Source organism: Trichomycterus rosablanca, chromosome 2 (assembly GCF_030014385.1).
Source record: "Trichomycterus rosablanca isolate fTriRos1 chromosome 2, fTriRos1.hap1, whole genome shotgun sequence".
Lineage (NCBI taxonomy): Eukaryota > Metazoa > Chordata > Actinopteri > Siluriformes > Trichomycteridae > Trichomycterus > Trichomycterus rosablanca.
In genome coordinates this window covers 2,722,969-2,750,656 of record NC_085989.1, presented here as the reverse complement: position 1 = coordinate 2,750,656, position 27,688 = coordinate 2,722,969, and the positions used below count along the sequence as shown (strand labels likewise).

Genomic DNA, 27,688 nt, shown 5'->3' with positions numbered 1-27,688 from the left:
TGTCTAGTCTCTGTAGATTTGAGTTCTTTTATTGTATTGAGAAACGTTCCTCCATCTATTGTTTCCTCTACTTCCTCTACTGTGTCCCTGCCCACTTGCAAACATTCGCTCTCTCCACTCATTCTCATACTTTCTCTCTCTCTCTCTCTCTCTCTCTCTCTCTCTCTCTCTCTCTCTCTCTCTCTCTCTCTCTCTCTCTTCCCCTCTCTGACCGGCTCTCGGGCGCTCAGCTCACTTCATCATGTTGACTGGAGAATGCTGCGAACGGCCGTGCTTTCTCTCGCGCTCTGGCGCCGCTCGCGCCTGACCAGCCTCCCTCAGCTGAGCGCCTGGCTGGAGGAGAAGGAGCAGGAGCGGCAGCGGCAGGAGGAGCAGGAAGAGGAAGAAGAGGAGGAGGAGGAAGGCTCCGGACTCCAGGCTGGCCCCATGCCCGGGACACAGAGAGCCTATATGCTGAGGGGGCCAGAGGACGCCGGGGGGCCGAAGAATCCGGACTGGCTGTACGAGTCTTACTACCGAATGAGCCAGCAGCACCCGCTCATAGTCTTCCTCCTCCTCATCGTCATGGGAGCGTGTGTGTCTCTGCTGGCTGTTTTCTTCGCTTCAGGACTGGTGAGTGTCTTATCATTTTTTTGGGACCCTCCTTCTTGAAAAGTATTACAACAGGTAGCTGGATTTGTGTCGAGAGTTTTCAGACGTTGCCCTACAACGTCCCAGCCTGCCACTGATCTTTGTAACCAGCTAGGAGTCTCTAGGAGTTGCAGAACACTTTTAGTTCTGAGATGTTGTAGTTCTTGGGACCCACAGATCTTTCAATGATGTAGAAGTCAGGGGGACTCGGAGCGCCATCCCAAATACATCTGCTCATGCTTTGTGAAGTGGCTCATGGTGGATTTCAGGGTATGATTCGGGTCATTGTCTTGTTGTAAAATCCAAACTTCTTCAGCATCGGTTTCTGAACTGACGGAGGCTCGGTGGGTAGCACTGTCGCCTCACAGCAAGAAGGTTCTGGGTTTGATTTCTGTGTAAGGTTTGCAAGTTCTCCCCAGTGTCCCACAATACAAAGACGTGCAAGTGAGGTGAACTGGAGATACCAGATTGTCCATGACTGTGTGACATTAAACTTAAACTGATGAATCTTGTGTAATGATTAACTACCTGTCCTGTCAGGAATGTAACCAGTGTGTAAAACATGATGTTAAAATCCTAATAAATAAATAAATGTAAATTATAAATGTGTTATAAAGGCTGTATGTACTGTATGTACACTTCAATGACAGACTAACCAACATTTCCACCATGCACTAGTTCACACATTTAAAGGCAGCATAAGTAAAAATTTCATATTTTAATAAGATTTTTCAGCACTTTTCCATCCTTTGCATAAATAAAAAGTTTCTCCTTGTTGTTCTTTGTGTTCTCATGTTCTCACGTGTTCTAATGAGTGTGCAGTGAAAGTGCTCGACTATAAAGTGACGGTAAGACTGAAGTGTAGTTCAGTGTAGAGTGAGCCTGAGCCCAAAACATCTAGAAGGGCAAGCCGTAGCCTAGTGGTTAAGGTACTGGACTAAGGTACTGGACTAGTAAATAGACGGTCGCTGGTTCAAGCCCCACCACTGCCAGGTTGCCACTGTTGGGCCCTTGAGCAGGGCCCTTAACCCTCAATTGCTCAGACTGTATACTGTAACTGTACTGTACTGTAAGTCGCTTTAGACAAAGGCATCTGCTTAATGCTGATAATGAAAATGTAAATCTAGAAAAGTCTAAATTTTCTATTAAAGAGCCTCTATAGTATAAATTCATTCCTTTTTTAATTCCTGTCTAATTCTTGCAGTTTTCTATTTTCTTGGATTTACAGTATGTATTAAATTTAGGCATATTTAGCAAATAATAAAACTAAATAATTAAAATCATAGAGTGACTCCAGAAGGAGGAGAACATGTTTAAGAACTAAGATATCAAAAGCGTATTATTTCCGGGTACATACACTGATCAGCCATAACAATAAAACCACCTCCTTGTTTCACTTTGTAGTTCTACAATTACTGACTAGTCCATCTGTTTCTCTGCATGCTTTGTTAGCCCCCTTTCACCCTGTTCTTCGATGGTCAGGACCCCCACAGGACCACCAAAGAGCAGGTATTATTTAGGTGGTGGATCATTCTCAGCACACAGAGTGGATCAGACACAGCAGCGCTGCTGGAGTTTTTAAACACCGTGTCCACTCACTGTCCACTCTATTAGACCTATAAAGTCAGAGATGATCGCTCATCTATTGCTGCTGTTTGAGTCGGTCATATTCTAGACCTTCATCAGTGGTCACAGGACGCTGCCCACGGGGTGCTGTTGGTTGGATGTTTTTGGTTGGTGGACTATTGTCAGTCCAGCAGTGACAGTGAGGTGTTTAAAAACTCCAGCAGTGCTGCTGTGTCTGATCCACTCATACCAGCACAACACACACTAACACACCACCACCATGTCAGTGTCACTGCAGTGCTGAGAATGATCCACCACCTAAATAATACCTGCTCTGTGGTGGTCCTGTGGGGGTCCTGACCATTGAAGAACAGGGTGAAAGCAGGGTAAAAAAGCATGCAGAGAAACAGATGGACTACAGTCAGTAATTGTAGAACTACAAAGTGCTTCTATATGGTAAGTGGAGCTGATAAAATGGACAGTGAGTGTAGAAACAAGGAGGTGGTTTTAATGTTATGGCTGATCGGTGTTTATGCATGATGCCATATATCCATATATCTTACATTAAGGGATCCATCACCACGTCCTCGTCTCTTTCTATTAATCTGCTTCTGCTTCTACAGGCTTAAAAGCTTCTCTCAGTTTCCCCGAGTGAGCGTGAGCACCTCTTTAGAGATGATTCCTTTAATCAGTGTGCTCACAGAGCCGATCACTTAGAAACCTGATTAATTTAATTAGATCTGTGGGTGATTAGCTGCATGTAAATCAATTTACACGGGTGAAATCACTTAGCCGTGGCGAGCGGGCTTTGAAAACGACGACGTCGGCTGACATAAAAGTGTCCATTCAATAATTCTTTCATGGGCGGCAGGGCGGCGCAGTGGGGTAGCGCTGCCGCCTCACAGCAAGATCGATTCCTTTCTGTGTGGAGTTTGCATGTTCTCCCTGTGTCTGTGTGGGTTTCCTCCGGGTGCTCTGGTTTCCTCCCACAGTCCAAAGACGTGCAGTCAGGTTCATTGGAGCTACAAAAATTGCCCTACATGTAAGTGTGTGTTTGTATGTACCTGTCTGGGGTGTTTCCTACCTTTGAATCAGACCCATTAAGACCCTGACCAGGATCTATCTATTTCCTCGGCTCCTCCCTATTGATTTGGCACAGTTTTTACGCCGGATGCCCTTCCTGACACGACCCTCCCTATTTATCCGGGCTTGGGACCGGCACTACAATGCACTGGTTCGTGCATCCTAGCAGCTACATACCTATAGGGACAATTCAGTGTCTCCAGTTAGCCTGGCTGCATGTCTGTGGACTGTGGGAGGAAACCGGAGCACCCGGAGTAAACCCACGCAGACACTGGGAGAACATGCAAACTCCACACAGAAAGGACCCAGACCGCCCCACCTGGGGAATCGAAACCAGGACCTTCTTGCTGTGAGGCGACCGTGCTACCCACCTAGCCACCGTGCCACCTTAGACCCTGACCAGGATAAAGTTATGTTAAAAACACACAATTAATAAATGAATGAATGAATAAGGCATTAAGTCAAGTGTTTTATAATGCTTAACAGTCCATCTGATCGTGTTCTGTACTCGTTTCTGCGCCGCACTGATTTGCAGTCAGATCGAATTTCACGTTCAGCATCGAAGACGAACCGAAATCCGGCTCCGATTCCCTTGTTATGAAACTACCACGAGTGAGATTCGATTTCTAACGATCCCGCCCCACCTTCCCTCTTCCCTACAAATTACACAAAGAGCACAACCTTGGACCGGAGCCACGGACCCATATCACCGCGGTTCACGATCGATATTCCTTTCAGAGCGAGTTTTTGTGGATGGAGAGGGTTGCAGAGGGGGGCGTGTGGCTCCTTTCTCGGTCCGGGTGCATCTGCGGAGCTGCTAGCTTCGGCGGAAGTGTGACTGCTTGGGAGTTTTTGGAAATTATTATGTGATAAACGATCCATAAACATGACCCGATGCTGGGGGAAATATGTATGAATAATCAGAGTGTGGGGGTGATGATGGGTACATGGCAAAGATATAATGTTAAAAAATCTGCTCCTAGTCAGAATATTCAAGACTCCTGGACACCTTTCTGGGAAGGATCAGGGCTCTGTGCACATAGTCAAGGTTATCTTTTATATAAAGTTCACTTTGGTCATGATTTGCTTGACTTGCTGAAACTTTAAATGACATTTTTTGTCCTCTTAGTACAAAGCCGGCAGAAGAAGATTATTTTAAGACTCCAACACGTTTTACACATCACATTAAATCTTTAAATGCTGCTCCACAGTCCAGTGGTAGTGTTCTATACACACTTTTAGCCAACAGTTCTAATTTCACACAGTGACCCTGGGCATTTCTTCATTAAGTGTCTGTTTCATCATCGCTTTAACCTGGTCAGGGTTGCATTGGGTTAGATTGATTGGGAAACACCCCAGACAGGTCAGCAGTCCATCACAGGGCGCACACACACACACACACACACACACACACACACACACAGTTAATCTGGCTGCATGTTTTTGGACTTGTGGGATTAAACCAGAGCACCTGTCGGAAACCCACACAGACACAGGGAGAACATGCAAGCTTCTAGAAATTGTGTGTGTGTGTGTGTGTGTTTTCCCCAGGGTGGCACGGTGGGTAGCACTGTCGTCTTACAGCAAGAAGGTCCTGGGTTCGATCCCCATGCGGAGTGCGGAGTTTGCATGTTCTCCCCGTGTGCCTGCGTGGGTTTCCTCCAGGAGCTTTAGTTTCCTTCCACAGTACAAAAACATGCAGTCAGGTTAATTGGAGACACTGAATTACTCTATAGGTGAATGGGTGCGTGTGTGTGTCTGCCCTGCGATGGACTGGCGCCCCGTCCAGGGTGTTACTGTGTGCCCTGCGCCCATTGAAAAGCTGGGATAGGAATAGGCTCCTGCACCCTTCCTCCCACAACCCTGATTGGATAAGCGATTAAGAAAGTGAGTGTTGGCAAAAAGTGTGTAGGGAGCACCAGGCTGGGGAATCAAACCCAGGCCCATCTAGCTGTGAGGCTTCAGCGCTACCCACTGCGCCACCGTGCCACCCCTGCTTGGTCACGTGACCACAACAATAGTTTGTGTTGTGTCTGACGTTGTTTACAAAGGCTACGTGGACCTGGGATGATGTTGTCACATCACACCTTGATGTTTGCCAAAAATGGGATTCGTTTACTTGGTGCCAAAATGGCAGTACATGACAGTTCAACATTAAAAACTAATGATATTTCTGTATTTCAGTGAATTTAACACTCAAAAATATACACACAACATTTTAAGTATTAATTTGGAGGTCTAGACGGTTCTACAATGTCAGTAAACTTCGTGCCCTGACTGTTTGACTACAGCCGGTGACTTTTCCGTGCCCGTACAAACAGAGCTCGGAACACTGATACCTTTGCCAAGGTAAAAAACCCCAATCTGTTGCTTGCATTGTAAGTAACACCGTCTACAGTCAAGCAAGCTTTACCTTGCTGTGTGATTAACAGCTGCTGTAGGAGAAGCTGATCTCAGCTGTAAATGTGGCTGAAATTCAGATTTTTTTTGCCTTTAGCTTTTTCACCACACAGTCTAGCGGTCTTTACATGTATACTGTGTTGTGTTACTTTGTTTAGCAGCTTCAGCCCTCAGCATATGAAAAATGCCTGAAGTGTCATGATGCAAAAGGCTCAGGTTACTCCCACTCCGCTCCCACACACGCTAAAGCGCAGGATTATAAATACACAGTGGTGTGAAGGAGTAATTGCTCTCGTTCTGAAGGCCTCTGGTGTTGCAGATTTTGATTTGATTTGATTTTATTGAACCATTTCATATTTTATAAATAGATACAATACCTCCTATAAAAAACTGAAACAGTCAGGGATAACACAAAAAGTCCATAGACTTATTTCCATTGTGGTCCCTAACCACAATGATCCGTCACACTGTGTGTGTGTGTGTGTGTGTGTGTGTGTGAGTGTGTGTGTGTGTGTGTGTGTGTGTGTGTGTGTGTGTGTGAGTTCAGATCATTAAACCAAGACACATATTTCACAAAGCAAACTTAAGTTAAAAATCACTATTTTATTTATTTTACTTGATTTTACTCGCAGAACTGCCTGTAATCAGACCTACTGCTGGATTTTTGGTCATGAACGGCATGTCTTAACGTAACAATAACCATAACTGTATAGAACTTTTATTTGTCATATATACAGCTACACGTGTACAGTACAGCTTGTTTGGAAGCTGGGGTCAGAGCACAGGGTTAGTCATTGTACAGCACCCCTGGAGCAGACGGGGATTAAAGGCCTTGCTCAGGGGTCCAACAGTGGCTGCATAGCAGAGCCAATCTTCCCACTGATAGCCCAAAGCTCTACCCACTAGGCTACCATGGTCCCCACTGTTTACTTGGCATCTTAGACTCATTTTGTTACCCATTATTGTCCTGCTATATAATCCATGCCTGTAGCTCTGCCTCCTCACAGCAGGAAGGGCCTGGGTTCGATTCCCAGGCCAGGTCGCCAGGTTCCTTTCTGTGTGGAGTTTGTACTGGGCAGTTGTAGCCCAGCGAGTAAGGTACTGGACTAGTAATCGAAAAGTCGCTGGTTCAAGCCCCACCACTGCCACTGTTGGGCCCTTGAGCAAGGCCCTTAACCCTCAATTGTTTAGACTGTATACTGTCACAGTACTGTAAGTCACTTTGGATAAAGGTGTCTGCTAAATGCCAAAAATGTGAATGTAAATGTACTGTGTCTGTGTGGGTTTCCTCCGGGTGCTCCGGTCTCCTCCCACAAGTCCAAAGACATTGGAGTGACTAAAAATTGCTCCATAAATTCAACCCACTACGACCCTGACCAGGATAAAGCGGTGGTATAACAGTTCCCTTTGTGTAATATCATGTTCTGGGGGCGATTACTTTTTCACACCACTGAACCAGCACCAGGCATCGGGCAGCAGGTTTGTGGTAAGTTTTGTGTCAGACCTGAACTGCTGACGGAGAGGCATTTTTAACATTCCTGTCCCATTGGCACTTTGCCTTAGCGCATCATTTAACACCACACACACACACACACACACACACACACACACACACACACACACGATCAGCACGTTAACAGGAAGAGTCTCGGCTCTAACACAGACTCGCGACAGGAGACTCTTTTGTGAGGGCCGGAAAAACGGGGTTTAAATGGATTTAAATGGGCACAAACGCCCAATCAGCGTCCCGCGTGCCCCCGGTTATCCAAGAGGAGGGAGGCTGATGAGCGGGCGCAGCTTCAACCCAGCGGAACAGCAGGCGCAGAGCTGGCAGAAAAAGAGGAGATATCATGGCTAATCATGCAATCAGTGACTGAGAGCGCTAATTGGGCTTTGATATGGACGTTTAGCACGTTCATACATGCGGCGAAAAAGCTTGTTTTTTTCTTTCCAATCTGAGAATGAGAGTGTTTGGAAAAAAGGGGAAAAAACCCTAAAACACGTCAGTTTACTTTAGTATAATCTTTATCCTCTGTATGTGCCGACATGTCGACTTTAAGTGCAAGTTCTGGAGACATCACAACATCTTTAACCTTGTATTGTGATTTGTGGAGTAAAAATAGTAAACAACAAAACTAAGCATGCAAAAGATTGGACACTTTTGGGTCTTTTTGTTGTTGTTTTTTTTATCTTTATGAATTAAGCTTGGACTGCGAGCCAGACCTTCTTTTCTTCTCCAACATTAGTTACTCACTGACTTTATTGACTGAATGGGCACAAATTCCCATAGACGCACTCCCTCCAAAGTCTCATAGAAAGGCTTCCCACTAGAGTGGATGTCCAACAAGCTCATGGTCAGGTGTCCCAATAGTTTTGCTCATATGAGGGATCTTCAAAAAGGAGTAGTAATCGGTCGTGTCTGAGAGACGCTTATAGTCCGGATTTAGCGCCAAATGATTTCCACCTCTGCACGGTGGCTCGGTGGGTAGCACTGTCGCCTCACAGCAAGAAGGTCCTGGGTTCGATCCCCAGGTGGGGCGGTCCGGGTCCTGTCTGTGTGGAGTTTGCATGTTCTCCCCGTGTCTGTGTGGGTTTCCTACGGGTGCTCCGGTTTCCTCCCACAGTCCAAAGACGTGAAAGTCTGGTGAGGTGAATTGGAGATACAAAATTGTCCATGACTGTGTTCGATATAAACTTGCAAGTCTTTGGACTGTGAGAGGAGACCCACACAGACACGGGGAGAACATGCAAACTCCACACAGAAAGGACCCGGACTGCTCCCTCTGGGGATCGAACCCAGGAGCTTCTTGCTGTGAGGCGACAGTGCTACCCACCGAGCCACGCTGCCGCCCGTGGATCATATCAAAGCTACAGATAAAAGACAGAGCGATTCAGGTTTTGGAATGGGATGTCCAACAAGCTCATGGTCGGGTGTCCCAATAGTTTTGCTCATACGAGGGATCTTCAAAAAGTTTCCCCACTTGTATATCTTGGTTATAAGCGGTGAGGGTGTAGTAGGAGGAGTAATCGGTCGTGTCTGAGAGACTGAGAGACACTTATAGTCCGGATTAATAGAGCTCCATCTGATTTCCACCTTTTTGGACACTCAAAGAAGCTTTAAGGGGAAGAAGATTTTCAGGTGGTGATGATGTGAAAGCAGCGGCGCATCAGTGGCTACACGCTCAACCACAAACACACGTATTTTTTGCTGATGGCATTAAAAAGTTGGTACGATGCTGGAAAAAAGGCATCGGAGGGTGACATGTGGCTCGGTGGGTAGCACTGTTGCCTCACAGCAAGAAGGTCCTGGGTTTGATCCCTGGGTGGGGCGGTCCAAGTCCTTTCTGTGTGGAGTTTGCATGTTCTCCCCATGTCTGTTTGAGTTTCCTCCGAGTGCTCCGGTTTCCTCCCACAGTCCAAAGACTTGCAAGTGAGGTGAGGTGAATTGGAGATACAAAATTGTCCATGACTGTGTTCGATATAATCTTGTGAACTGATGAATCTTGTGTAATGAGTAACTACCGTTTCTGTCATGAATGTAACCATGACTTTAAAATCCTAATAAACAAACAAACAAACAATAATAAATAGAGTTTTTGAGGGAACCTAAAGCCACAAACGCTCTGAAATAACTGCAGTTCTACTGTAAGCCTGAGTTTGCAAGTGAAGCAGTACGAGCTCCTCTGTGCTTCATTGAGATGCAGCGTGTGTGTGTGTGTGTGTGTGTGTGAGAGAGTGTTTCCTGAGACCACAGTCCTCCAGAGGGTGTCTCCCCTTACATCCTGGTGACTCACTCAGTCTTAACGGTATTCGTTCAGCCTTTCTACTGAGCTCATACTGACTAATGCTATCAGCCGTGCTCTCCATAACACCCACCTGAACATATTCTACACTCACTATAGGCACGAGATGAAGATTATTCTGACACCGGCGTCACTTTATGATTCAGGGTCTTGCTTCAGCAGAGCTCTGGCTGGTTTCTCTGAGACTTGGTGCACATGAGGTGGTGATTCGAACCTCCTGAGGACTGAACTGTGGTGCAAGAGAGCGTGGCATGAATCGGTGGAAAAGGTCACGTTGGTCCCTGAATATTTCATACGCATGTCGTCACCTCCTGGGCGTCTTTAAAGCCATGCCAAGCTGGAGAACAGATCCCTTTGCAGTTTAGGTCCTAGAATCAACTTCCAATGAGTATCAGGGCGTGTCACTCCTCAAGAGTGAAGAGGTGAAGCCCCGCCACAAGTTCAGAAATGCTTGAACGAGGTAGAACTGCACTGTGGCTAAAAAAAACACAAACACAGATATTCCTGCAGGACACCAGCACACAGATTCTGAACACCCTGGTTCGGATCTCGGCTCTGCAACCGGTCGGCTGGGCGCCCTCTAGCAGGCATAATCGGCCTCCAGTCGGCTGGGTGGGAAAGACCGGACTAAGCGGTGGGGTTATCAACACTGTGTAAGGACCTTGGTTGCCCAGGGTGCCTGTATAGAAAGTGGAGGAGCGCAGAAATCCGGGCGTGGCTCTCTGTACGGGAAGCCAACCTCACACAGCGAAGTTCGGGAGAATAAGAAGGGATCGGTGGACTGCACAGACGTCAACGTTAGGCGAATATACACCCTTTTTGAACGCCATTGGGGTCCCCAGCAGCGGATTGGCTACGATAAATTGGGAGCAAAAGGGGGGAAATGCATTTAATAGAAATAGGTTGTCCAAATTAATACAAACACATGAGCAGCCCACAGCGGAGAGGGTGGACAGAACAGGGACAGCACAGAACTAAGAACGTGGATCTGAACTGTGTCCTCTCGATTTCTTTGCACAGGCCATGGAGGAGCACGTCGCCTTCCTCATCACCGTGCCGACCACACTGGCCATCTTCCTCGCCATCTTCATCCTCGTCTGCATCGAGTCCGTGTTCAAGAAGCTCCTTCGCCTCTTCTCCCTGCTCATCTGGGGTTGCCTGGTCACCATGGGGTACCTGTTCATGTTCACCGGGGGCATCGTCTGTCCGTGGGACCAGGTGAGACCCTGAAGTGACACCACACGCCATGTTACGGTCTGACCGGCTGGTTGGCTGGTCGGTTCGTTTCTTGATTTTTTTATTGGTTGATTAAATGTGTGGGAGGGTCCAAAATATGCATCGCAGGAGAGGGTTCAGGGTCTGTCTGTCTGTCTGTCTGTCTATACATTGGCTATTTGCTGCTATATGTTCATGAAAAGCAATCACTCTACCTATAGTACACGGGCAGTTAAAGCTCTGCAATTAAGGTACTGGGCTAGTAATCAGTAGGTTGCCGGTTTAAGCCCCACCACTACCAAGATGCCACTGTTGGGCCCTTGAGCATGACCCTTAACCCTCAGTCAATTCAGTCTTTTCATTTCCTTCAGACATATTGCTCAGGGGTCCAGGTTTTGTCCGTGCAAGGTATTGTTCTTTGTGCAGAATCGTTTCTAAATTTCAACCATGTTTTACCACCACTTTATCCAGGTCAGGGTTGTGGTGGGACCTGCTTTTCAGTAACACACCCCAGACAGGATGCCGATCCTTTGCGTATTGCCCCAGCCATCCCCCTCCCCCCAGACATAGCGTGTCTGTATGTAGGCTGCCAACCGTCGATAGCAGCGCTGGGGATTCGAAACTTAAACCAAAGAGTGTTTGGTTCTAAAGCATGCTGAAGCTTTGGTGTGAGTGTGTTTGTCGATTATAAAAATGATAAAGTTATACTCCCTGTCTCTCTGTGCGTCTCTCTGTTCTGCTATAAAATTCTTCCTCTTTGTTGCGCGGCATCTCGTTAAGCTTTTACCAGCCTCACACGAGCACTTTATACTTACAGCTCGATACTTTACGCGGCTGTGAGACATTCAGCTTCGCTTTAGCCACATTCAGAAAGACCAGAGTATTTGAAAATAATTGAAATAATTGGCACCCTCGGTAAAATGGCCCATGGGACGTTTTAGTGATAGTGTGTTAATCTCAGGCTAAAAATATGAGAGAATTTAACATTCCAAAAATATAATAAAAACATCATTTTAACCAGGCTTTGTGTCACAAGGTTTGGAGCCCCGAGTTCTCTTATATAGTGCGTATGAAATAAAGCAAGGAATCTGAGAGCTCCTCTTAATCTCTCCCAGGTTCTCTCCTGTGGACAGATTTAGACACTTTTACACCAAAAGAACTCTGGTTCTTGGTGTTTTTTTAGAGAACCAGTCTGCAGTTTTACCAGTTTTTGGGAGCCGAGGATGCATCGTCAAGGGTGGCCATTGAGCAAGGACACGTTGAACTGGTTCAAAATGGAGTTTGCGAACCGGACTGGAGCCTTTTAAAAATATTAAAAGTATATCATTGACCTTATATTGTAGTTATACATCTGTTAGTAATGGATGTGCTGCTGTTAAGGATCAGGAAGGTAATAAGTTGGCACAGGCTGGTTATAAGCGATGCTGACAGATTTCATTTTTCGAGAGGCCTGAAGTGGTTGGCTAACGTCCTCTTGGTGGTCAGTGGTAGCTCAGAGGTTAAGATACTGGACTAGTAATCGGAAGGTTGCTGGTTCAAGCCCTATATTTAACAGTTGCTCAGATTGTATACTTTCACAGTACTGTAAGTCACTTTGGATGAAAGCCTCCGCTAAATGCTGCAAATGTGTTGTAATCAGAAGACTTGGCCGCCATCGGGCCCTTGAGCAAGGCCCTTAACCTTCAATTGCTTGCATTGTGTATTGTGTAAGTCCAATTACTATTCAGTAGTTGCAAACTGCTTGGAATAAAAGCGTCTGCTGAGCGCCAGATGTCAATAAATTTAGTAGGTAAGCTTTTTTGTCAACGTAATGATTATATATTCATTATTTTGGGAAATGGGGGCAAATTGTTCTCATTTCAGCCCCAACCTTCTCATTACATCTAATTTTACCTTTTCATTTGTTCCCCTCCGTCCGTCTTGAGTTATTAATACCTGTATTCATTATTAAAAATCTCTAATGACGTTTTTTCCCCTCGGTTTTATTTTCCGGACTCACTTTCGTTTCTCCCTCCTCCATTAAGCATGCGGCGCTTTTCAGAGCCAGATACATCAGGTACCGCGCTCCTCGTACAGCTTTTAGCGCCGGTGCTTATCAGCGCTGACAGCTGGAAGCCGGCTCTGTGCTCACTGTGGATATTTATTGTTGTTATTTAGCATTTTCCGCTGGAAGCACAAATAACCCGATGGAAGGAAATCGGCTCGGCTCGGCTCGGCTCGTACAGCGGTTCTGCTCGTGGGTCCGAGCGAAGACGGATGCGGTTGAGTCAGCCCACCTGACCGGCCTCTGTTGGCTTTGTTTTTATCCTCGCTGAAGAAGAGGCCACAGGCAGCGTTGATTCAGTCCAGCTAACACAATGACCGCTGGCTGATGAGATTTGGTGTCAGTAAGAGTTCATAGAACTGTCAAAGGGTCGTTCAGCCGTGTTTTTTTTATCCATGTGTATATTTTTTACACATTTCCCCCAAATTTCCTCCCAATCTGGTCGTATCCAATTACCAACTTTGTATCTCCGCCTCTACTGCTGCAGACCGTCCACTCCTGACCGAGGAGATGTTTGCATAGCCAATTCCTTATTGCTGCAGGCCAACAAGTGTAAATCTGCTGGCTGCTTCTTTACTCCAGCCAGTGGTGGATTCAAACAAATACACTGTATGGCCAAAAGTATTTGGACGCCTGATTATGAGCTTGTTGAACATCACAGTTCAAAAAACCTCTAGAACAACAGCCGCTCTCCTGAGAAGACTTCTCATTAGACTTTGAAGTATGCATGTGAGAATTTGTGCCCATTCAGTAAGGCTGGGCACTGATCTCAGTTGATGTTCCAGTTCATTCCAGAGTTAGAGTTTGCTTTGTGCACAGGTCATGCTGGAACAGGAAAGGGTCTTTCCTAAACTGTTGGAAGTTGGTAGCATATCATTTCCTTTATATAACTGATTTATTACACCTGTTGTGGCTGAAACGTGAATTTAATTTCAATTAGATGGGGTGTCGCAGTACTTTTGTCCATATAGTGTAGCTTTAACACATGTGAAGGAACACACTTTACACCCTTCATTCCTCCACCACTGTTGTGCTTTCTTATTTTTGCTTAAAAAATGAACAAAATGTGTTATTTGGCCAGGACTGCTCAAACGTTTGTCACAAACAGACAGACAGACAGACAGACAGACAGACACTTTATTGATCTCGAAGGAAATTAATCCCAGTAGCGTTATACTGCAATGAAGGCACTACAAAAATGCTATACAAAAAATATACACATATATACAGCGACCAGGCTGTATCTACACTCACTGTCCATTTTATCAGCTCCACTTACCATATAGAAGCACTTTGAAGTTCTACAATTACTGACTGTAGTCCATCTGTTTCTCTACGTACTTTGTTATCCCCCTTTCACCCTGTTCTTCAATGGTCAGGACCCCCCACAGGACCACCACAGAGCAGGTATTATTTAGGTGGTGGATGATTCTCAGCACTGCAGTGACACTGACATGGTGGTGGTGTGTTAGTGTGTGTTGTGCTGGTATTAGTGGATCAGACACAGCAGCACTGCTGGAGTTTTTAAACACCTCACTGTCACTGCTGGACTGAGAATAGTCCACCAACCAAAAACATCTAGCCAACAGTGCCTCGTGGGCAGCGTCCTGTGACCACTGATGAAGGTCTGAAAGATGACCGACTCAAACAGCAGCAATAGATAAGCGATCGTCTCTGACTTTACATCTACAAGGTGAACCAACTAGGTAGGAATGTTTAATAGAGTGGACAGTGAGTGGACATGGTATTTAAAAACTCCAGCAGCGCTGCTGTGTCTGATCCACTCATACCAGCACAACACACACTAACACACCACCACCATGTCAGTGTCACTGCAGTGCTGAGAATGATCCACCACCTAAATAATACCTGCTCTGTGGTGGTCCTGTGGGGGTCCTGACCATTGAAGAACAGCATGAAAGCAGGCTAACAAAGTATGTAGAGAAACAGATGAACTACAGTCAGTAATTGTAGAACTACAAAGTGCTTCTATATGGTAAGTGGAGCTGATAACATGGACAGTGAGTGTAGTGGTTTTAATGTTATGGCTGATCAGTATATAAATGTGTATTTGTAGGTCGTACCCACATAAAGCGTTCTTTGTCTCATCCGTCGGCTACCAAAACCAAAAATAGAAGATCCGCAGCTTTTTCACTGCTGTTCTTTCTTTGATTAAGAATCATTAGACTTCTCATGGCTTCATTAGCACTGGGCTGAAATTATCTTTATATTTTAAATAATAGATGAAACCTAGATCAGAGAAAATTAGATTTCCTCATTATTAGTAGAAAATGTATGGTAGGGTGGTGGGGTGGCATGGTGGAGTGTGTGCTGTTGTTTTACCAAGACCCTGACCAGGATAAAGCGGTAGTAAAAAAAAAAGACAGTGAATGAACAAATGGACAGATACTGACCTTCTGATGACTGACTTAAATGTAGGAACATTTCCAGTGATGGTTCCATTGCTTTCATATCAATACAAAACAGTTTGTGATTGGATGCTGGACCCTCGTTCAAAAACAAAATATTTAGGGATGTACAACCAGCACTTCAGAACGTCCTATTAATGTTAAACGATGTTTAAATCTGGTGATTGGGGAGGTCCTGGAAGGGCTTGGTCTTCAAACTACTGGATTACTTTGGCATTTGGACTCTGTGAGCCAGGAACATTGGAACATCAAGGGTGTTTTGCACCAAAACGTCCTGGATTCTTTAAAATTTACTCGTCATACAACCAATCACAACAATCACTGAACTTCTTCCACTCGTCCAGACATCCAAGCTTCACATCAGATTCCTTCTGACTGTAAATAAATCCTTTTTCTGATTTCTATGGCAGGTCTCTTTCTTTCTCTTCATCGTGTTCGTGGTTTACACCATGCTGCCGTTCTCCATGCGTGACGCCATCATTGCCAGCATCTTTACATCGTCCTCCCACACCCTGGTGCTCAGCATCAGCCTCTCCAACTCCACCCAGCACGTGGAGCCTCTCGTCTGGCAGGTCGGTGCCTCTCTTTCACTTGTTTTATCTTTTTCTGGTTATTTTTATCGATTCGGACAGCAAGTTTGTGTGGCCCATGCTTTATACAATCCCAGACTTACACTGACTTGTGGATCACTTTGCCCTCCGTCCAGGAGCAGACACATGTCTCTAAATTCAGAGCTGAACTTCCTGGCACTCTCATATCATGCAGACAGATCCAGACCAGCACAAGCTGTCCTACTAATTCTTTGTGCAGTTTGGTTTGTTAGGGGATGCTGAAGGTCTGTCTGAAAACCTACTGATCTCTCTACACAGACACATTTTAGATCATCCTACACTCACTAGAAGAGGGCGTGTCTAAATTCTTAGATTCCTTAAAATGCTTCTACTGAGGCGCCTTAATTCTGAGTGATGATCTGACTGAATAACGAGGGAGCGTCCGACGCCTCCTCAGCGCTGAAGGCAATCCCAGCATCCAGTGCGGCACGACTTTTCTCACCAAAAACCACTCATATGGTGGACGAATATAATATGGAGCAACCAACGGAGTTCTTTTCAAAGGTAAATAAATTCCTATTGATGTTTAATCTGTATAAAGGTGCACACGTGTCGTTTATGTGCAAATTGGAGCTCGTCAGGGACAGTTTAACTGTTTTCAGTACACGGAGGGAGACGTTAGCTGGCATCTATCTAAATAATGTCTTATTAGAATCCTCCCTACTGAGGCAGCGGATCAGGTAAGCAGTAGGCAGCAAGGCAGCCAACTAGAAAAGTCACAGTCTCTCACACACACATCTGTGTGGAAAAAGAGGCTTAAAAATTCTGATGTTCTCTGTCAGTAACTCAGATGTGAAGTAACACAGGCAGTTCATGAGAAACCAGCTCACCTTTCAGACATTTTTAGCTACAGTGTATGAGCGTATGAGTAGAAAAGCAGCGTAGATGTTTGCTACGGAGATGTTTTCATGCCAACTTTTTAAATAATACGCTTCTAAATCTTCAGTATAGCATTAGAATTAGAATTTATTCATCCTTTTATGCCAACTTCACACTACATTAATTTCCGAGTCGTCAGGTCACTGTACAGTTCACACTACACGACTGGATCTCTAGTAATCGGGAGTCTTTCAAATCGGTGTTTATTTCACACTACACGACTGATCGGCGATAGGGGGTCACACACTACACCATCTATCACCAACTGGAATCGCAGACGAGCTTCTCTGGTCTCCCAAACTACGTTCTGTCACGAAAACAAATGCGAGAAGTGACGAGAGGTTTAATGACACCACGTCCAAAAATGCACGTCGACAAGTAGCGAGCGATCAAAGTTTGTGCGCTGATGTGCAGCGTAAAATCAAAGAGGAAAAATAAATAAATCTGAGTGGATTTGTCTACGCGAACAGCATGGATTGTTCTATATTGAGTTGGAGGTTAATACATATTATTTGCAATGCAGCGTGGGTGTTTTGTAGAGAACGATCAGGTCAGAAATACTGTAAACCGTGTGTGTGTGCTGATGTATTCTGATATAAACTATATTACGCCCCTGTCCCACCTGTTTACACTCCTCCCCTGCGTTTTCCCTCACACCGTATCTTGCGTTCTCATTGGCTGTTTGACACCGCACTCATTGCCAGTTGGCCGACTCATATCCAGATATCTAGCAGGCTAGATATTTATCTTAATATGAGTTGTTGAGTAGTTCACACATAGTGATTGAGAGCCGAGTTTTGATCGCCGAGCCGGCAAATCTAGCGCCGGGCAAAAATCGTGTAGTGTGAACTAGGCATTAGCAACGTGTGTGGATGTCACACAGATCCATGGTTCTGGGTTTGATTCTCACTCATAGTTACGGTCTGTGTTGTGTTGGCCATGTAGTTATATCCAGAGTGCCAATTATACAGAGGGTCCAATCCCCATAGGTGTGTCAGTAAGGTACCGCTGCTCTGTCCATAAAGTCCAGGGTGCAACTTCATAACTAAGTGTCCACCTATTTTTGGCCATCGAGTGTGGCGAACAAAAAAACACAGTCCTCTCACATTTCCTGGTACTGCGGGGCGCACAGAGCAATCGGGTGCGTTTTTGAGAATTATTGTTTTAACCAGAGGTTAATCATCGCTGCGGTTACCACGGCAACGCGGACTCGTTGAAAAGCCTGAACGTTCGAGCGAGCGAGCGACCGGTTGTCCATTAACACCAAAACAGCATGTTGCACTTTTTCTTCGTCTGTTATGAGCCTTTATGGTCTGACAGCCATGTGGGAGCCGGCTATGAAAAAACAGTCATGTGGTTTGAACTCATGCTGTACTGATTATTATCCAGATGTGTGATATGTGATAGGTAGCAGGATTTGATGCTTAGATCGATCGTTCCTATACTCTGTGGGCTGCCTGTCTTCCTCATTTTTATTTAGACATGTCTAATTCCCTGCTCAGAGTCACACACTACATGGTCGACGTCAGACTCATGCGCAGCATCCGTACTCTCCAAAATACAAACGCAGACTAGCACACGCACCCTTCGATTCCTGTAAAGCCATCAAGTTCTTCTGTTCATCAGCCACTGGTTGGCACTGGAAGTTGGGGGATAATGGGGCTGCAGTCCCCTATTATGACAAAAGTGGGTAGAGAGAGTGAAAAAAATTGAGATTAGCCGTATATAATGCAGCACTGTTGCCTCACAGCAAGAAGGTCCTGGGTTCGATCCTCAGGCGAGGCGGTCCGGGTCCTTTCTGTGCGGAGTTTGCATGTTCTCCTCTTGTCTGCGAGGGTTTCTTCCGGTCCACAGTCCAAAAACGTTCAGTCAGGTTAATTGGAGACACTGAATTGCCCAATAGGTGAATGAGTGTGAGTGTGTGTGTGTGTGTGTGTGTGTGTGTCTGCCCTGCGATGGACTGGCACCCCGTCCAGGTTGTTACTGTGTGCCTTGCGCCCATTGAAAAGCTGGGATAGGCTCCCGCACCCCCCAGCGACCCTAACTGGAAAAGTGGATAAGAAAGTGAGTGAGAATATAAGGAATTAAAAGCAATTAGGTACACCTACTTCACATTCAGTAATACAGACAAACTCTGTGGGTATACAATTACTGACTGTAGACCATCTGTTGCTTTGTGCAATCACATTTATCAATTAAAATGAACCAAATAAAGTGTTATTTGGGTGGTGGGTCATTCCCAGCACTGCAATGAGACTAGCATGGTAATGACATGGTAGTGTGTGCTGTACTGGTATGAGTGTAGCAGGTGCAGCAGTGTTGTTGGGATTTTTAAACACCTCACTGTCAATGCTGGGTGCAGATTAGAGCTCCAACCAAACATATAAAACCAGAAGAGACAAGACACCTACAACGGGTGCTAACAGGGAAGGTGTTCCTAATAAAGAGGCCAACCAGTATTTAAAAATACCTCACCACCTCACTCAAAGTCCTCACCACCAAACGCTTCTGTTCTCCTGCATGACTTTCATTCTTGATGCCTGTTTTGATGTGGATGTAAAATAGTAAACGGTAAGAAAGTCAGACAGGATGAAACAAGCAGCGAAGTCCGTGTTAAGTCTCAGAATTCTGTACTACACCTCGCCTGTTCCTGCTCTCTTCTGAAGGACGTCGTTTTCTAAGATAAACAACAGCAAAAGGAAAACCTCGCGCTCGCCCGTGTGCTCTTAATTAATGTGAGACGGGTGTAACTGCCTCTGGAGGACCAGTTTAACCTAGTGTCTGTCTGAGTAATAGCGGCCGGAGGTTCTGGAGGCTAATTAAAATGATTGACGCGCTGGAGTGGCGCGCTCGGATATATCCTGTTGCATTTATTTCCCAGAGGTGCCGCAGACAGGAAGGTTAATCCCTGTGTGTTTGTTCTGTCCAGAGTGTCACTCATCAGTATCTGTATGGTTATATATATATATATATATATATATATATATATATATATATATATATATATATATATATATATATATATATATATACAGTATATATATATATATATATATATATATATATATATATATATATATATATTATTATATTATATTATTATATTATATTATTATGGCAAGCCAAACAGGAAATATATAGCGAACACTGATATATATGGAATGAAACTCATATATATGGAATGAAAACTGATATATATATATAAAATATATCAGTTTTCATTTTATATATATCAAGTTTTATTTTATATATATTAGTTTTTATTCCATATATATCTGTTTTCATTCTATATATTTCTAGTTTCATTTGATATATATCAGTTTTCATTTTATATATTTCTAGTTTCATTTTATATATATCAAGTTTCATTATATATATATATATACAGTATATATACAGTATATATATATATATATATACAGTATATATATATATATATATATATATATATATATATATATCTAGTTTCATTTTATATATATCAGTTTTCATTTTACATATACCTGTTTTCATTCTATATATTTCTAGTTTCATTTTATATATATCAAGTTTCATTATATATATATATATACAGTATATATACAGTATATATATATATATATATACAGTATATATATATATATATCTAGTTTCATTTTATATATATCAGTTTTCATTTTATATATATCAGTTTTCATTCCATATATATCTAGTTTCGTTTTATATATATCAAGTTTCATTTTATATATATCAGTTTTCATTTTATATACTGTATATCAGTTTTCATTCCATATATATCTAGTTTCGTTTTATATATATCAAGTTTCATTTTATATATATCAGTTTTCATTTTATATGTATATCGAGTTTTATTTTTATATATATCAGTGTTTGCTATATATTTCCTGTTTGGCTTGCCATAATATATACAGTATATACACACACACACACACACACACACACACACACTAGTAGGAGCAGTTGGCACAGGACCGACCTGATTCGGGGCGTTTATTTAAGCGACTTGCTACTCTACCCTCACGCTTTACACCGACCAGGCATAACATTATGACCATTGACGGGAGAAGTGAATAACACTGATTCTCTCTTCATCACAGCACCTGTTAGTGGGGGGGATATATTAGGCAGCAAGTGAACATTTTATCCTCAAAGTTGATGTTAGAAGCAGGAAGCATGCAAGCATTTGTTCATTAATTTATTTTATTAACTAATTAATTTATCAAAGTCAGTCAAAATACACCGGGCACGAAGCTGGCATTCATCCTGAACAGCTTGTCACATAATTATAGGTCATTACACACTTACTCACACCTTAAACACTTTTAAAACAGCCAGTGCACCTTCTTTTTTGGCATTTACCCTTCACTTTTCTCCCAATCTAGTCATATCCAATTACCCTCCACTCCTGCCACACAGGCTGCATTAGTACCAGGGTTCTTCAAACAGTTTCCACACTTTTTTTAACTCTATTTATTGAGAATCCAGTTTTTTCTTTAATGAATCAGACATCCTGACCTGATTTACTCAAACATGAGTTTTGGTGTGTGCACAGATCCTGGCCAACATCATCATCTTCATCTGTGGGAACATGGCTGGCGCTTATCACAAGCACCTGATGGAACTGGCTCTGAAACAGACCTACCAGGACACGTGTAACTGCATCAAATCACCCATCAAACTGGAATTCGAGAAGCACCAGCAGGTATGAAATCGTCCTCGTGCAGCGTTAGGTGTGTACAGTACAATATTTATATTTATTTATACATATTTATTACGTATTTAAAGCTACTTACAATTATGAGGGTTAAGGGCTTTGTTCAGGGGCGCAAAGTGGCAGTTCAACTCAAATATATAATAACTGAATGTCAGGCTCACGCAACATCCATATCAAGTGTACAAGTTGTCTAATGTAATGTAATCAGGTCTGTGTGACGTCCAGAACACTGTGGCTTCTTGATTCACGATTCATGAGGCTTTTATTGTCATTTCAGTTGATTACAATTACATACTTAAATGAAAGAACACAAGAGCAAACAACACAGTAAACAACACAATAAACACAATGCAGATAAAATAAAAACAGTGTAATAAATACAAGAACCTACAATAATACAAGGAACATTTTCTGACCTTAAAAAATGAAGTGGACGGGACCAACAGACACTACAGGACCAATAAGACAAGTGTGGTGTTGGTCATTACACAGTAGTGAGGAAAAAGAATATACAGCATATTTTAATATAGGCATAGGTTTTAATATCAGCCATTATATTAAAAATAATGTGCAAAAATGCGACACTGTGCAAAAGGCCAGTGATAATAAAGTCCCTGATTAGTTATATGTATTAGTTATATGTAGTTATATATACCAAAACTGCTTTCTTTCATCTAAAAAACATAGCACGTCTACGTCCATCACTCTCCTTTTCTGCCGCCGAAACCTTGATTCATGCTTTTATTACATCCAGAATTGATTATTGCAATAGCATCCTTTATGGTACATCTAACAAAATCCTAAAAAAACTTCAGTATATCCAGAATTCAGCTGCTCGCCTCCTTACTCATACTCGCTCCCGTGATCATATTACACCTGTTCTACAAAAACTTCATTGGCTTCCCGTTGCTCAACGCATTCAATTCAAAATTCTTCTATTCACTCACAAAGCTCTCCATAATCAGGCCCCATCCTACCTCACCGACCTGCTCCATCAGCACATTCCCTCCCGTAGCCTTCGCTCTTCTGAGGCTAACCTACTGTCCATACCCTCTAGGACCAAGCACCGGACCTGGGGTGACAGGGCCTTTTCCATAGCTGCTCCATCTTTATGGAATGCTCTCCCCAAACACCTACGAGATTGTCCTGACCTGTCCAAATTCAAGTCACTTCTCAAAACTCATCTATTCAGAGTGGCATTTAACTTGTAACAACACAAAATAAATGCTTTTATTTTTGCTATTCTTTTTAATAGTTTTTATACTTAGATCACGACAGAAATGTGAAGTCCTAGATCCTAAAACTTGTAAAGTTTTCAGTTTCCTGATTGCATGTAAATCTGTCCTGTTTCTGTCTAATTTTAAGAAATTGTTCTATATTTGTTGTTCTCTCTCATAATTTAGCTAATTTTTAATGAACTGTCTTATGCTGCTCTCTTTGTTTTTATCTTAATTATTCTTGATGTTGATGTACTATTTTGATTTTGTACTATGATTTGTATGGTGTATGTACGTATTTGTTTTGATTATTTGTCTTATGTAAAGCGTCTTTGAGTATCTTGAAAAGCGCTATATAAATAAAATGTATTATTATTATTATTATTATATGTATTATTAAATATGTCAGAGACTTTAATTCTGATTAATGGAGTATATAATATCGAATTTATGTGTTAAATAATTGTAAACAGAATAGAAAGGATCATTAAGGCAGGTATATGTAAGCCTATGCAAAAGTTAGGTGGGTCCGAGACATAGACACAACTAGAATTTTATTACCCTTCGATATGGGATGGACTTGCGTCAAAACATCTTAACTTTATAACACCATTTAACGTCGCTCACAGGAAACGGGTGTGTTCCGATTGGTCAATATCAAGGACAGCCGACACCAACCAGATCCATCATGCACAATAAAATTGGAGTAATGGATGTTCAAATGATGTTGTGAGTCTTCAGTAAACACACTAAATCCCACTTAAAAAATTAGGACTTAGGACAAAGATCTAGGTTAAAGAAATGAGCTTAAAACCAAACCGAATAAGCACTTACACCCCTGTGCATGTATTATGTTCCAAACGTCACACACACTGGTGTTTATTTTTAGCTTTCCTACAGTGCAGTTATGGTCAGCAGGTCTCCATCACAAACACACACACACACACACACACACACATTACGGTAGCTTTTAGTTTGTCGAGCTTTGATGTTGGACAGTAATTACCAGTAAGATGGATGGCAGCACGCGGCTCAGCACTCAGTAGTTACTGGAGGCAGCAGCGTGGCCCGGTGTGATGGCATTTTTACTGAACATTAACAGCAGAGCCAGACGCTGCCCTGCTTTACTGGACACTCACTTCATTTATCTCTGCCGGCTTAATTACTCCCACTAAGGCACCGTTTAAAAGGACGGAGCCCCGAATATTTATCTCTCATTTATTTATTCCATTTTGACGTTTTTTCCCATTTGTCATTTACATACATTTTAGTTCTGCAAAGCTAATTATGGACCAAATACAACATTAAAATACTCAGCAGACTTTAACAGTAAATGTTTTATATTAAAGAGCTCAGACTGCTTTAACAGAAAGCAATCATATGTTTTTAACAATTCAAGTTTCTTATTAATCCATCCATCCATCTCTCAGCCTGTGTCTCTATTAGTCTGTCATTCCACCCATCCATCCATCCATCCACTAATTCATCCATCCATCCATCCATCCATCCACTAATTCATCCATCCATCCATCCATCCACTAATTTATCCATCCATTTATCCATCTATCCACTAATTCATCCATCCATCCATCCACTAATTCATCCATCCATCCATCCATCCACTAATTCATCCATCCATCCATCCATCCATCCACTAATTTATCCATCCATTTATCCATCTATCCACTAATTCATCCATCCATCCATCCACTAATTTATCTATGCATCCAACCAAGCCTTCTCTCTGTCAGCCGGTGTCTCTGTTTATTAGTCTGTCATTTCATCCATTCATCCATCCATCTTCTAATTCATCCATCCATCTACTAATTTATCCATCCATTTACTAATTTATCCATCCATCTACTAATTCATCCATCCATCTACTAATTTATCCATCCATCTATCCAACCATTAATCCACTAATCCAACCATCCATCCAACCAGTCCTACAGTTCATCCAATGATCCATCCATTTGTAATCCATGTTGTGTTATTATAATTTATGCATATTGTTTATCTAATTACTTTACTATATGCAGTAAATGTAACATGAGCTTTGTCATAAGTACAGTTTAAAATGGTTTGGTAAAAAAAATGAAATGTGATTGGGTTTTTTTAAATTCAAGTGGGTATAAACGTTTTTGTCAGACTACAAACTTGGCTAATGAAATACATCTGGGGTAACTTTAAGATTATATATATATATATATATATATATATATATATATATATATATATATATATATATATATATATTTAACTCATCCACATTCCACATTCCTTTGCCGTTTGATCTACAGGAGCGTCTCTTACTATCGCTGCTCCCCGCTCACATCGCCCGAGTGATGAAGGCCGAGATTATCCAGAGACTCAAGGGTCCCAACGGCGGCCAGGCCGAGAATACCAACAACTTCCACAACCTCTACGTACAGAGACACACTAATGTGAGGTATGAGTCTGACCTACAGGGCTTAAATAAGCAAATACGTCAATTTAACTTAATAAAAAAATACAATAAATAAAAGAAGATAAAATCAACCCCCAAAATAAAAGGAGATTGAGGGCATGTATATATTTTTTATTTTAATAAAACATATTTAGAACCACATGTCTGTTTGTTTGTTTACTATTTGCATATAAACTGTACAGAATCAGCACAAGTGGGTTTTTTATAGCTGATTAAATCTGGAGCAGAGCAGTAAAGAAGGACGCGGAGCTAAATAACATCAAAGCAAGTAGCTCAGATCTGCTGCACTGAGGTCCACATACTTCAGCTCTCTACACCCCCCCAAAAAATACAAAGATTACTGAAGCAATTCCCCGAAGACCCGCTCATTGTGCAGAAGGACAGGAAATCCTTTCCGGGTTTTTTGAAGTAATATTTTTCTCCGCTTCAAAGCTTCAGAGATTCTGTCTGGAGAATGTTTTTTATCATGTTGAGAGCATGTCGAGGATACAGTCGAGGATACAGCCGAGGATACAGCCGACGATACAGTCGAGGATACAGTCGAGGATACAGTCGAGGATACAGCCGAGGATACAGCACAGTCGAGGATACAGACGAGGATACAGCCGAGGATACAGTCGAGGATACAGCACAGTCGAGGATACAGCCGAGGATACAGCCGAGGATGCAGTCGAGGATACAGCACAGTCGAGGATACAGCCGAGGATACAGCCGAGGATACAGCCGAGGATACAGCCGAGGATACAGTCGAGGATACAGTCGAGGATACAGTCGAGGATACAGCACAGTCGAGGATACAGTCGAGGATACAGACGAGGATACAGACGAGGATACAGCCGAGGATACAGTCGAGGATACAGCACAGTCGAGGATACAGACGAGGATACAGACGAGGATACAGACGAGGATACAGCCGAGGATACAGCCGAGGATACAGCCGAGGAAACAGCCGAGGATACAGTCGAGGATACAGCACAGTCGAGGATACAGCCGAGGATACAACCGAGGATACAGTCGAGGATACAGCACAGTCGAGGATACAGCCGAGGATACAGGCGAGCATACAGTCGAGGATACAGCCGAGGATACAGTCGAGGATACAGCCGAGGATACAGTCGAGGATACAGCCGAGGATACAGCCGAGGATACAGTACAGTCGAGGATACAGCCGAGGATACAGTCGAGGATACAGCACAGCCGAGGATACAGCCGAGGATACAGGCGAGGATACAGTCGAGGATACAGTACAGTCGAGGATACAGCCGAGGATACAGGCAAGCATACAATCGAGGATACAGTCCAGGATACAGCCGACGATACAGTGCTCGTCATTATGAGCAAACCTCAAACCTCCTAAAACCTTCCTAAACACACAAACTTTCAGAACAACCCCAAACCTTCAGAACCACCCAAACCCTCCAAACCTTTCAAACCTCTAGAACTTCCGAAAGCTCATGAAGAACCCAAACCACCTGAACCTTCAGAACTTCCGAATCTTTAGAACCATCCAAATCTTCAGAACCACCTAAATCAAACTTTCAAAACCTCCTGTACCTCCAGAACCTCCTACAGTCGAGGATACAGCACAGTCGAGGATACAGTCGAGGATACAGCCGAGGATACAGACGAGGATACAGCCGAGGAAACAGCCGAGGATACAGTCGAGGATACAGCACAGTCGAGGATACAGCCGAGGATACAGCCGAGGATACAGTCGAGGATACAGCACAGTCGAGGATACAGCCGAGGATACAGGCGAGCATACAGTCGAGGATACAGCCGAGGATACAGTCGAGGATACAGTCGAGGATACAGCCGAGGATACAGTCGAGGATACAGCCGAGGATACAGCCGAGGATACAGTACAGTCGAGGATACAGCCGAGGATACAGCCGAGGATACAGTCGAGGATACAGCACAGCCGAGGATACAGCCGAGGATACAGGCGAGGATACAGTCGAGGATACAGTACAGTCGAGGATACAGCCGAGGATACAGCCGAGGATACAGCACAGTCGAGGATACAGCCGAGGATACAGGCGAGCATACAGTCGAGGATACAGCCGAGGATACAGGCAAGCATACAGTCGAGGATACAGTCCAGGATACAGCCGACGATACAGTGCTCGTCATTATGAGCAAACCTCAAACCTCCTAAAACCTTCCTAAACACACAAACTTTCAGAACAACCCCAAACCTTCAGAACCACCCAAACCACCCAAACCACCCAAACCCTCCAAACCTTTCAAACCTCTAGAACTTCCGAAAGCTCATGAAGAACCCAAACCACCTGAACCTTCAGAACTTCCGAATCTTTAGAACCATCCAAATCTTCAGAACCACCTAAATCAAACTTTCAAAACCTCCTGTACCTCCAGAACCTCCTAAAACCTTCGTAAACACACACAAACTTTTAGAACCACGCTGGACCACCCAAACCTCCTGAACCTCTTAGGACCAGCGTCTTAGACTGTGACATGTGGATTCTACTGAGATGAATTAATTCTACAATATTCTACTGGTTATAATTTGAAGTCAAATGTTTACAGGCTCTTGCTAGGGACATTTTTGGATTTACAAACATATTCAGACCTTTTCTTCAGTACTTCGTGGAAGCTTCTACAATTAC

At 43.3% G+C, this 27,688-nt stretch overlaps 1 protein-coding gene across 1 annotated transcript in view; it reads left to right on the top strand.

Annotated features, from left to right (window-relative positions):
• Positions 1 to 350: 350 nt before the first annotated feature.
• The window catches only part of adcy2b (adenylate cyclase 2b (brain)), a 57,953-nt gene continuing 30,615 nt past the window's right edge, over positions 351 to 27,688 (top strand). Inside the window, exons 1-5 of the mRNA XM_063009959.1 lie at positions 351 to 612; positions 10,503 to 10,700; positions 15,581 to 15,742; positions 21,213 to 21,362; positions 24,892 to 25,040. Coding sequence (XP_062866029.1) covers positions 427 to 612; positions 10,503 to 10,700; positions 15,581 to 15,742; positions 21,213 to 21,362; positions 24,892 to 25,040 — 845 coding nt within the window. The 5' untranslated portion in view covers positions 351 to 426. The remainder of the gene's footprint in view (positions 613 to 10,502; positions 10,701 to 15,580; positions 15,743 to 21,212; positions 21,363 to 24,891; positions 25,041 to 27,688) is intronic.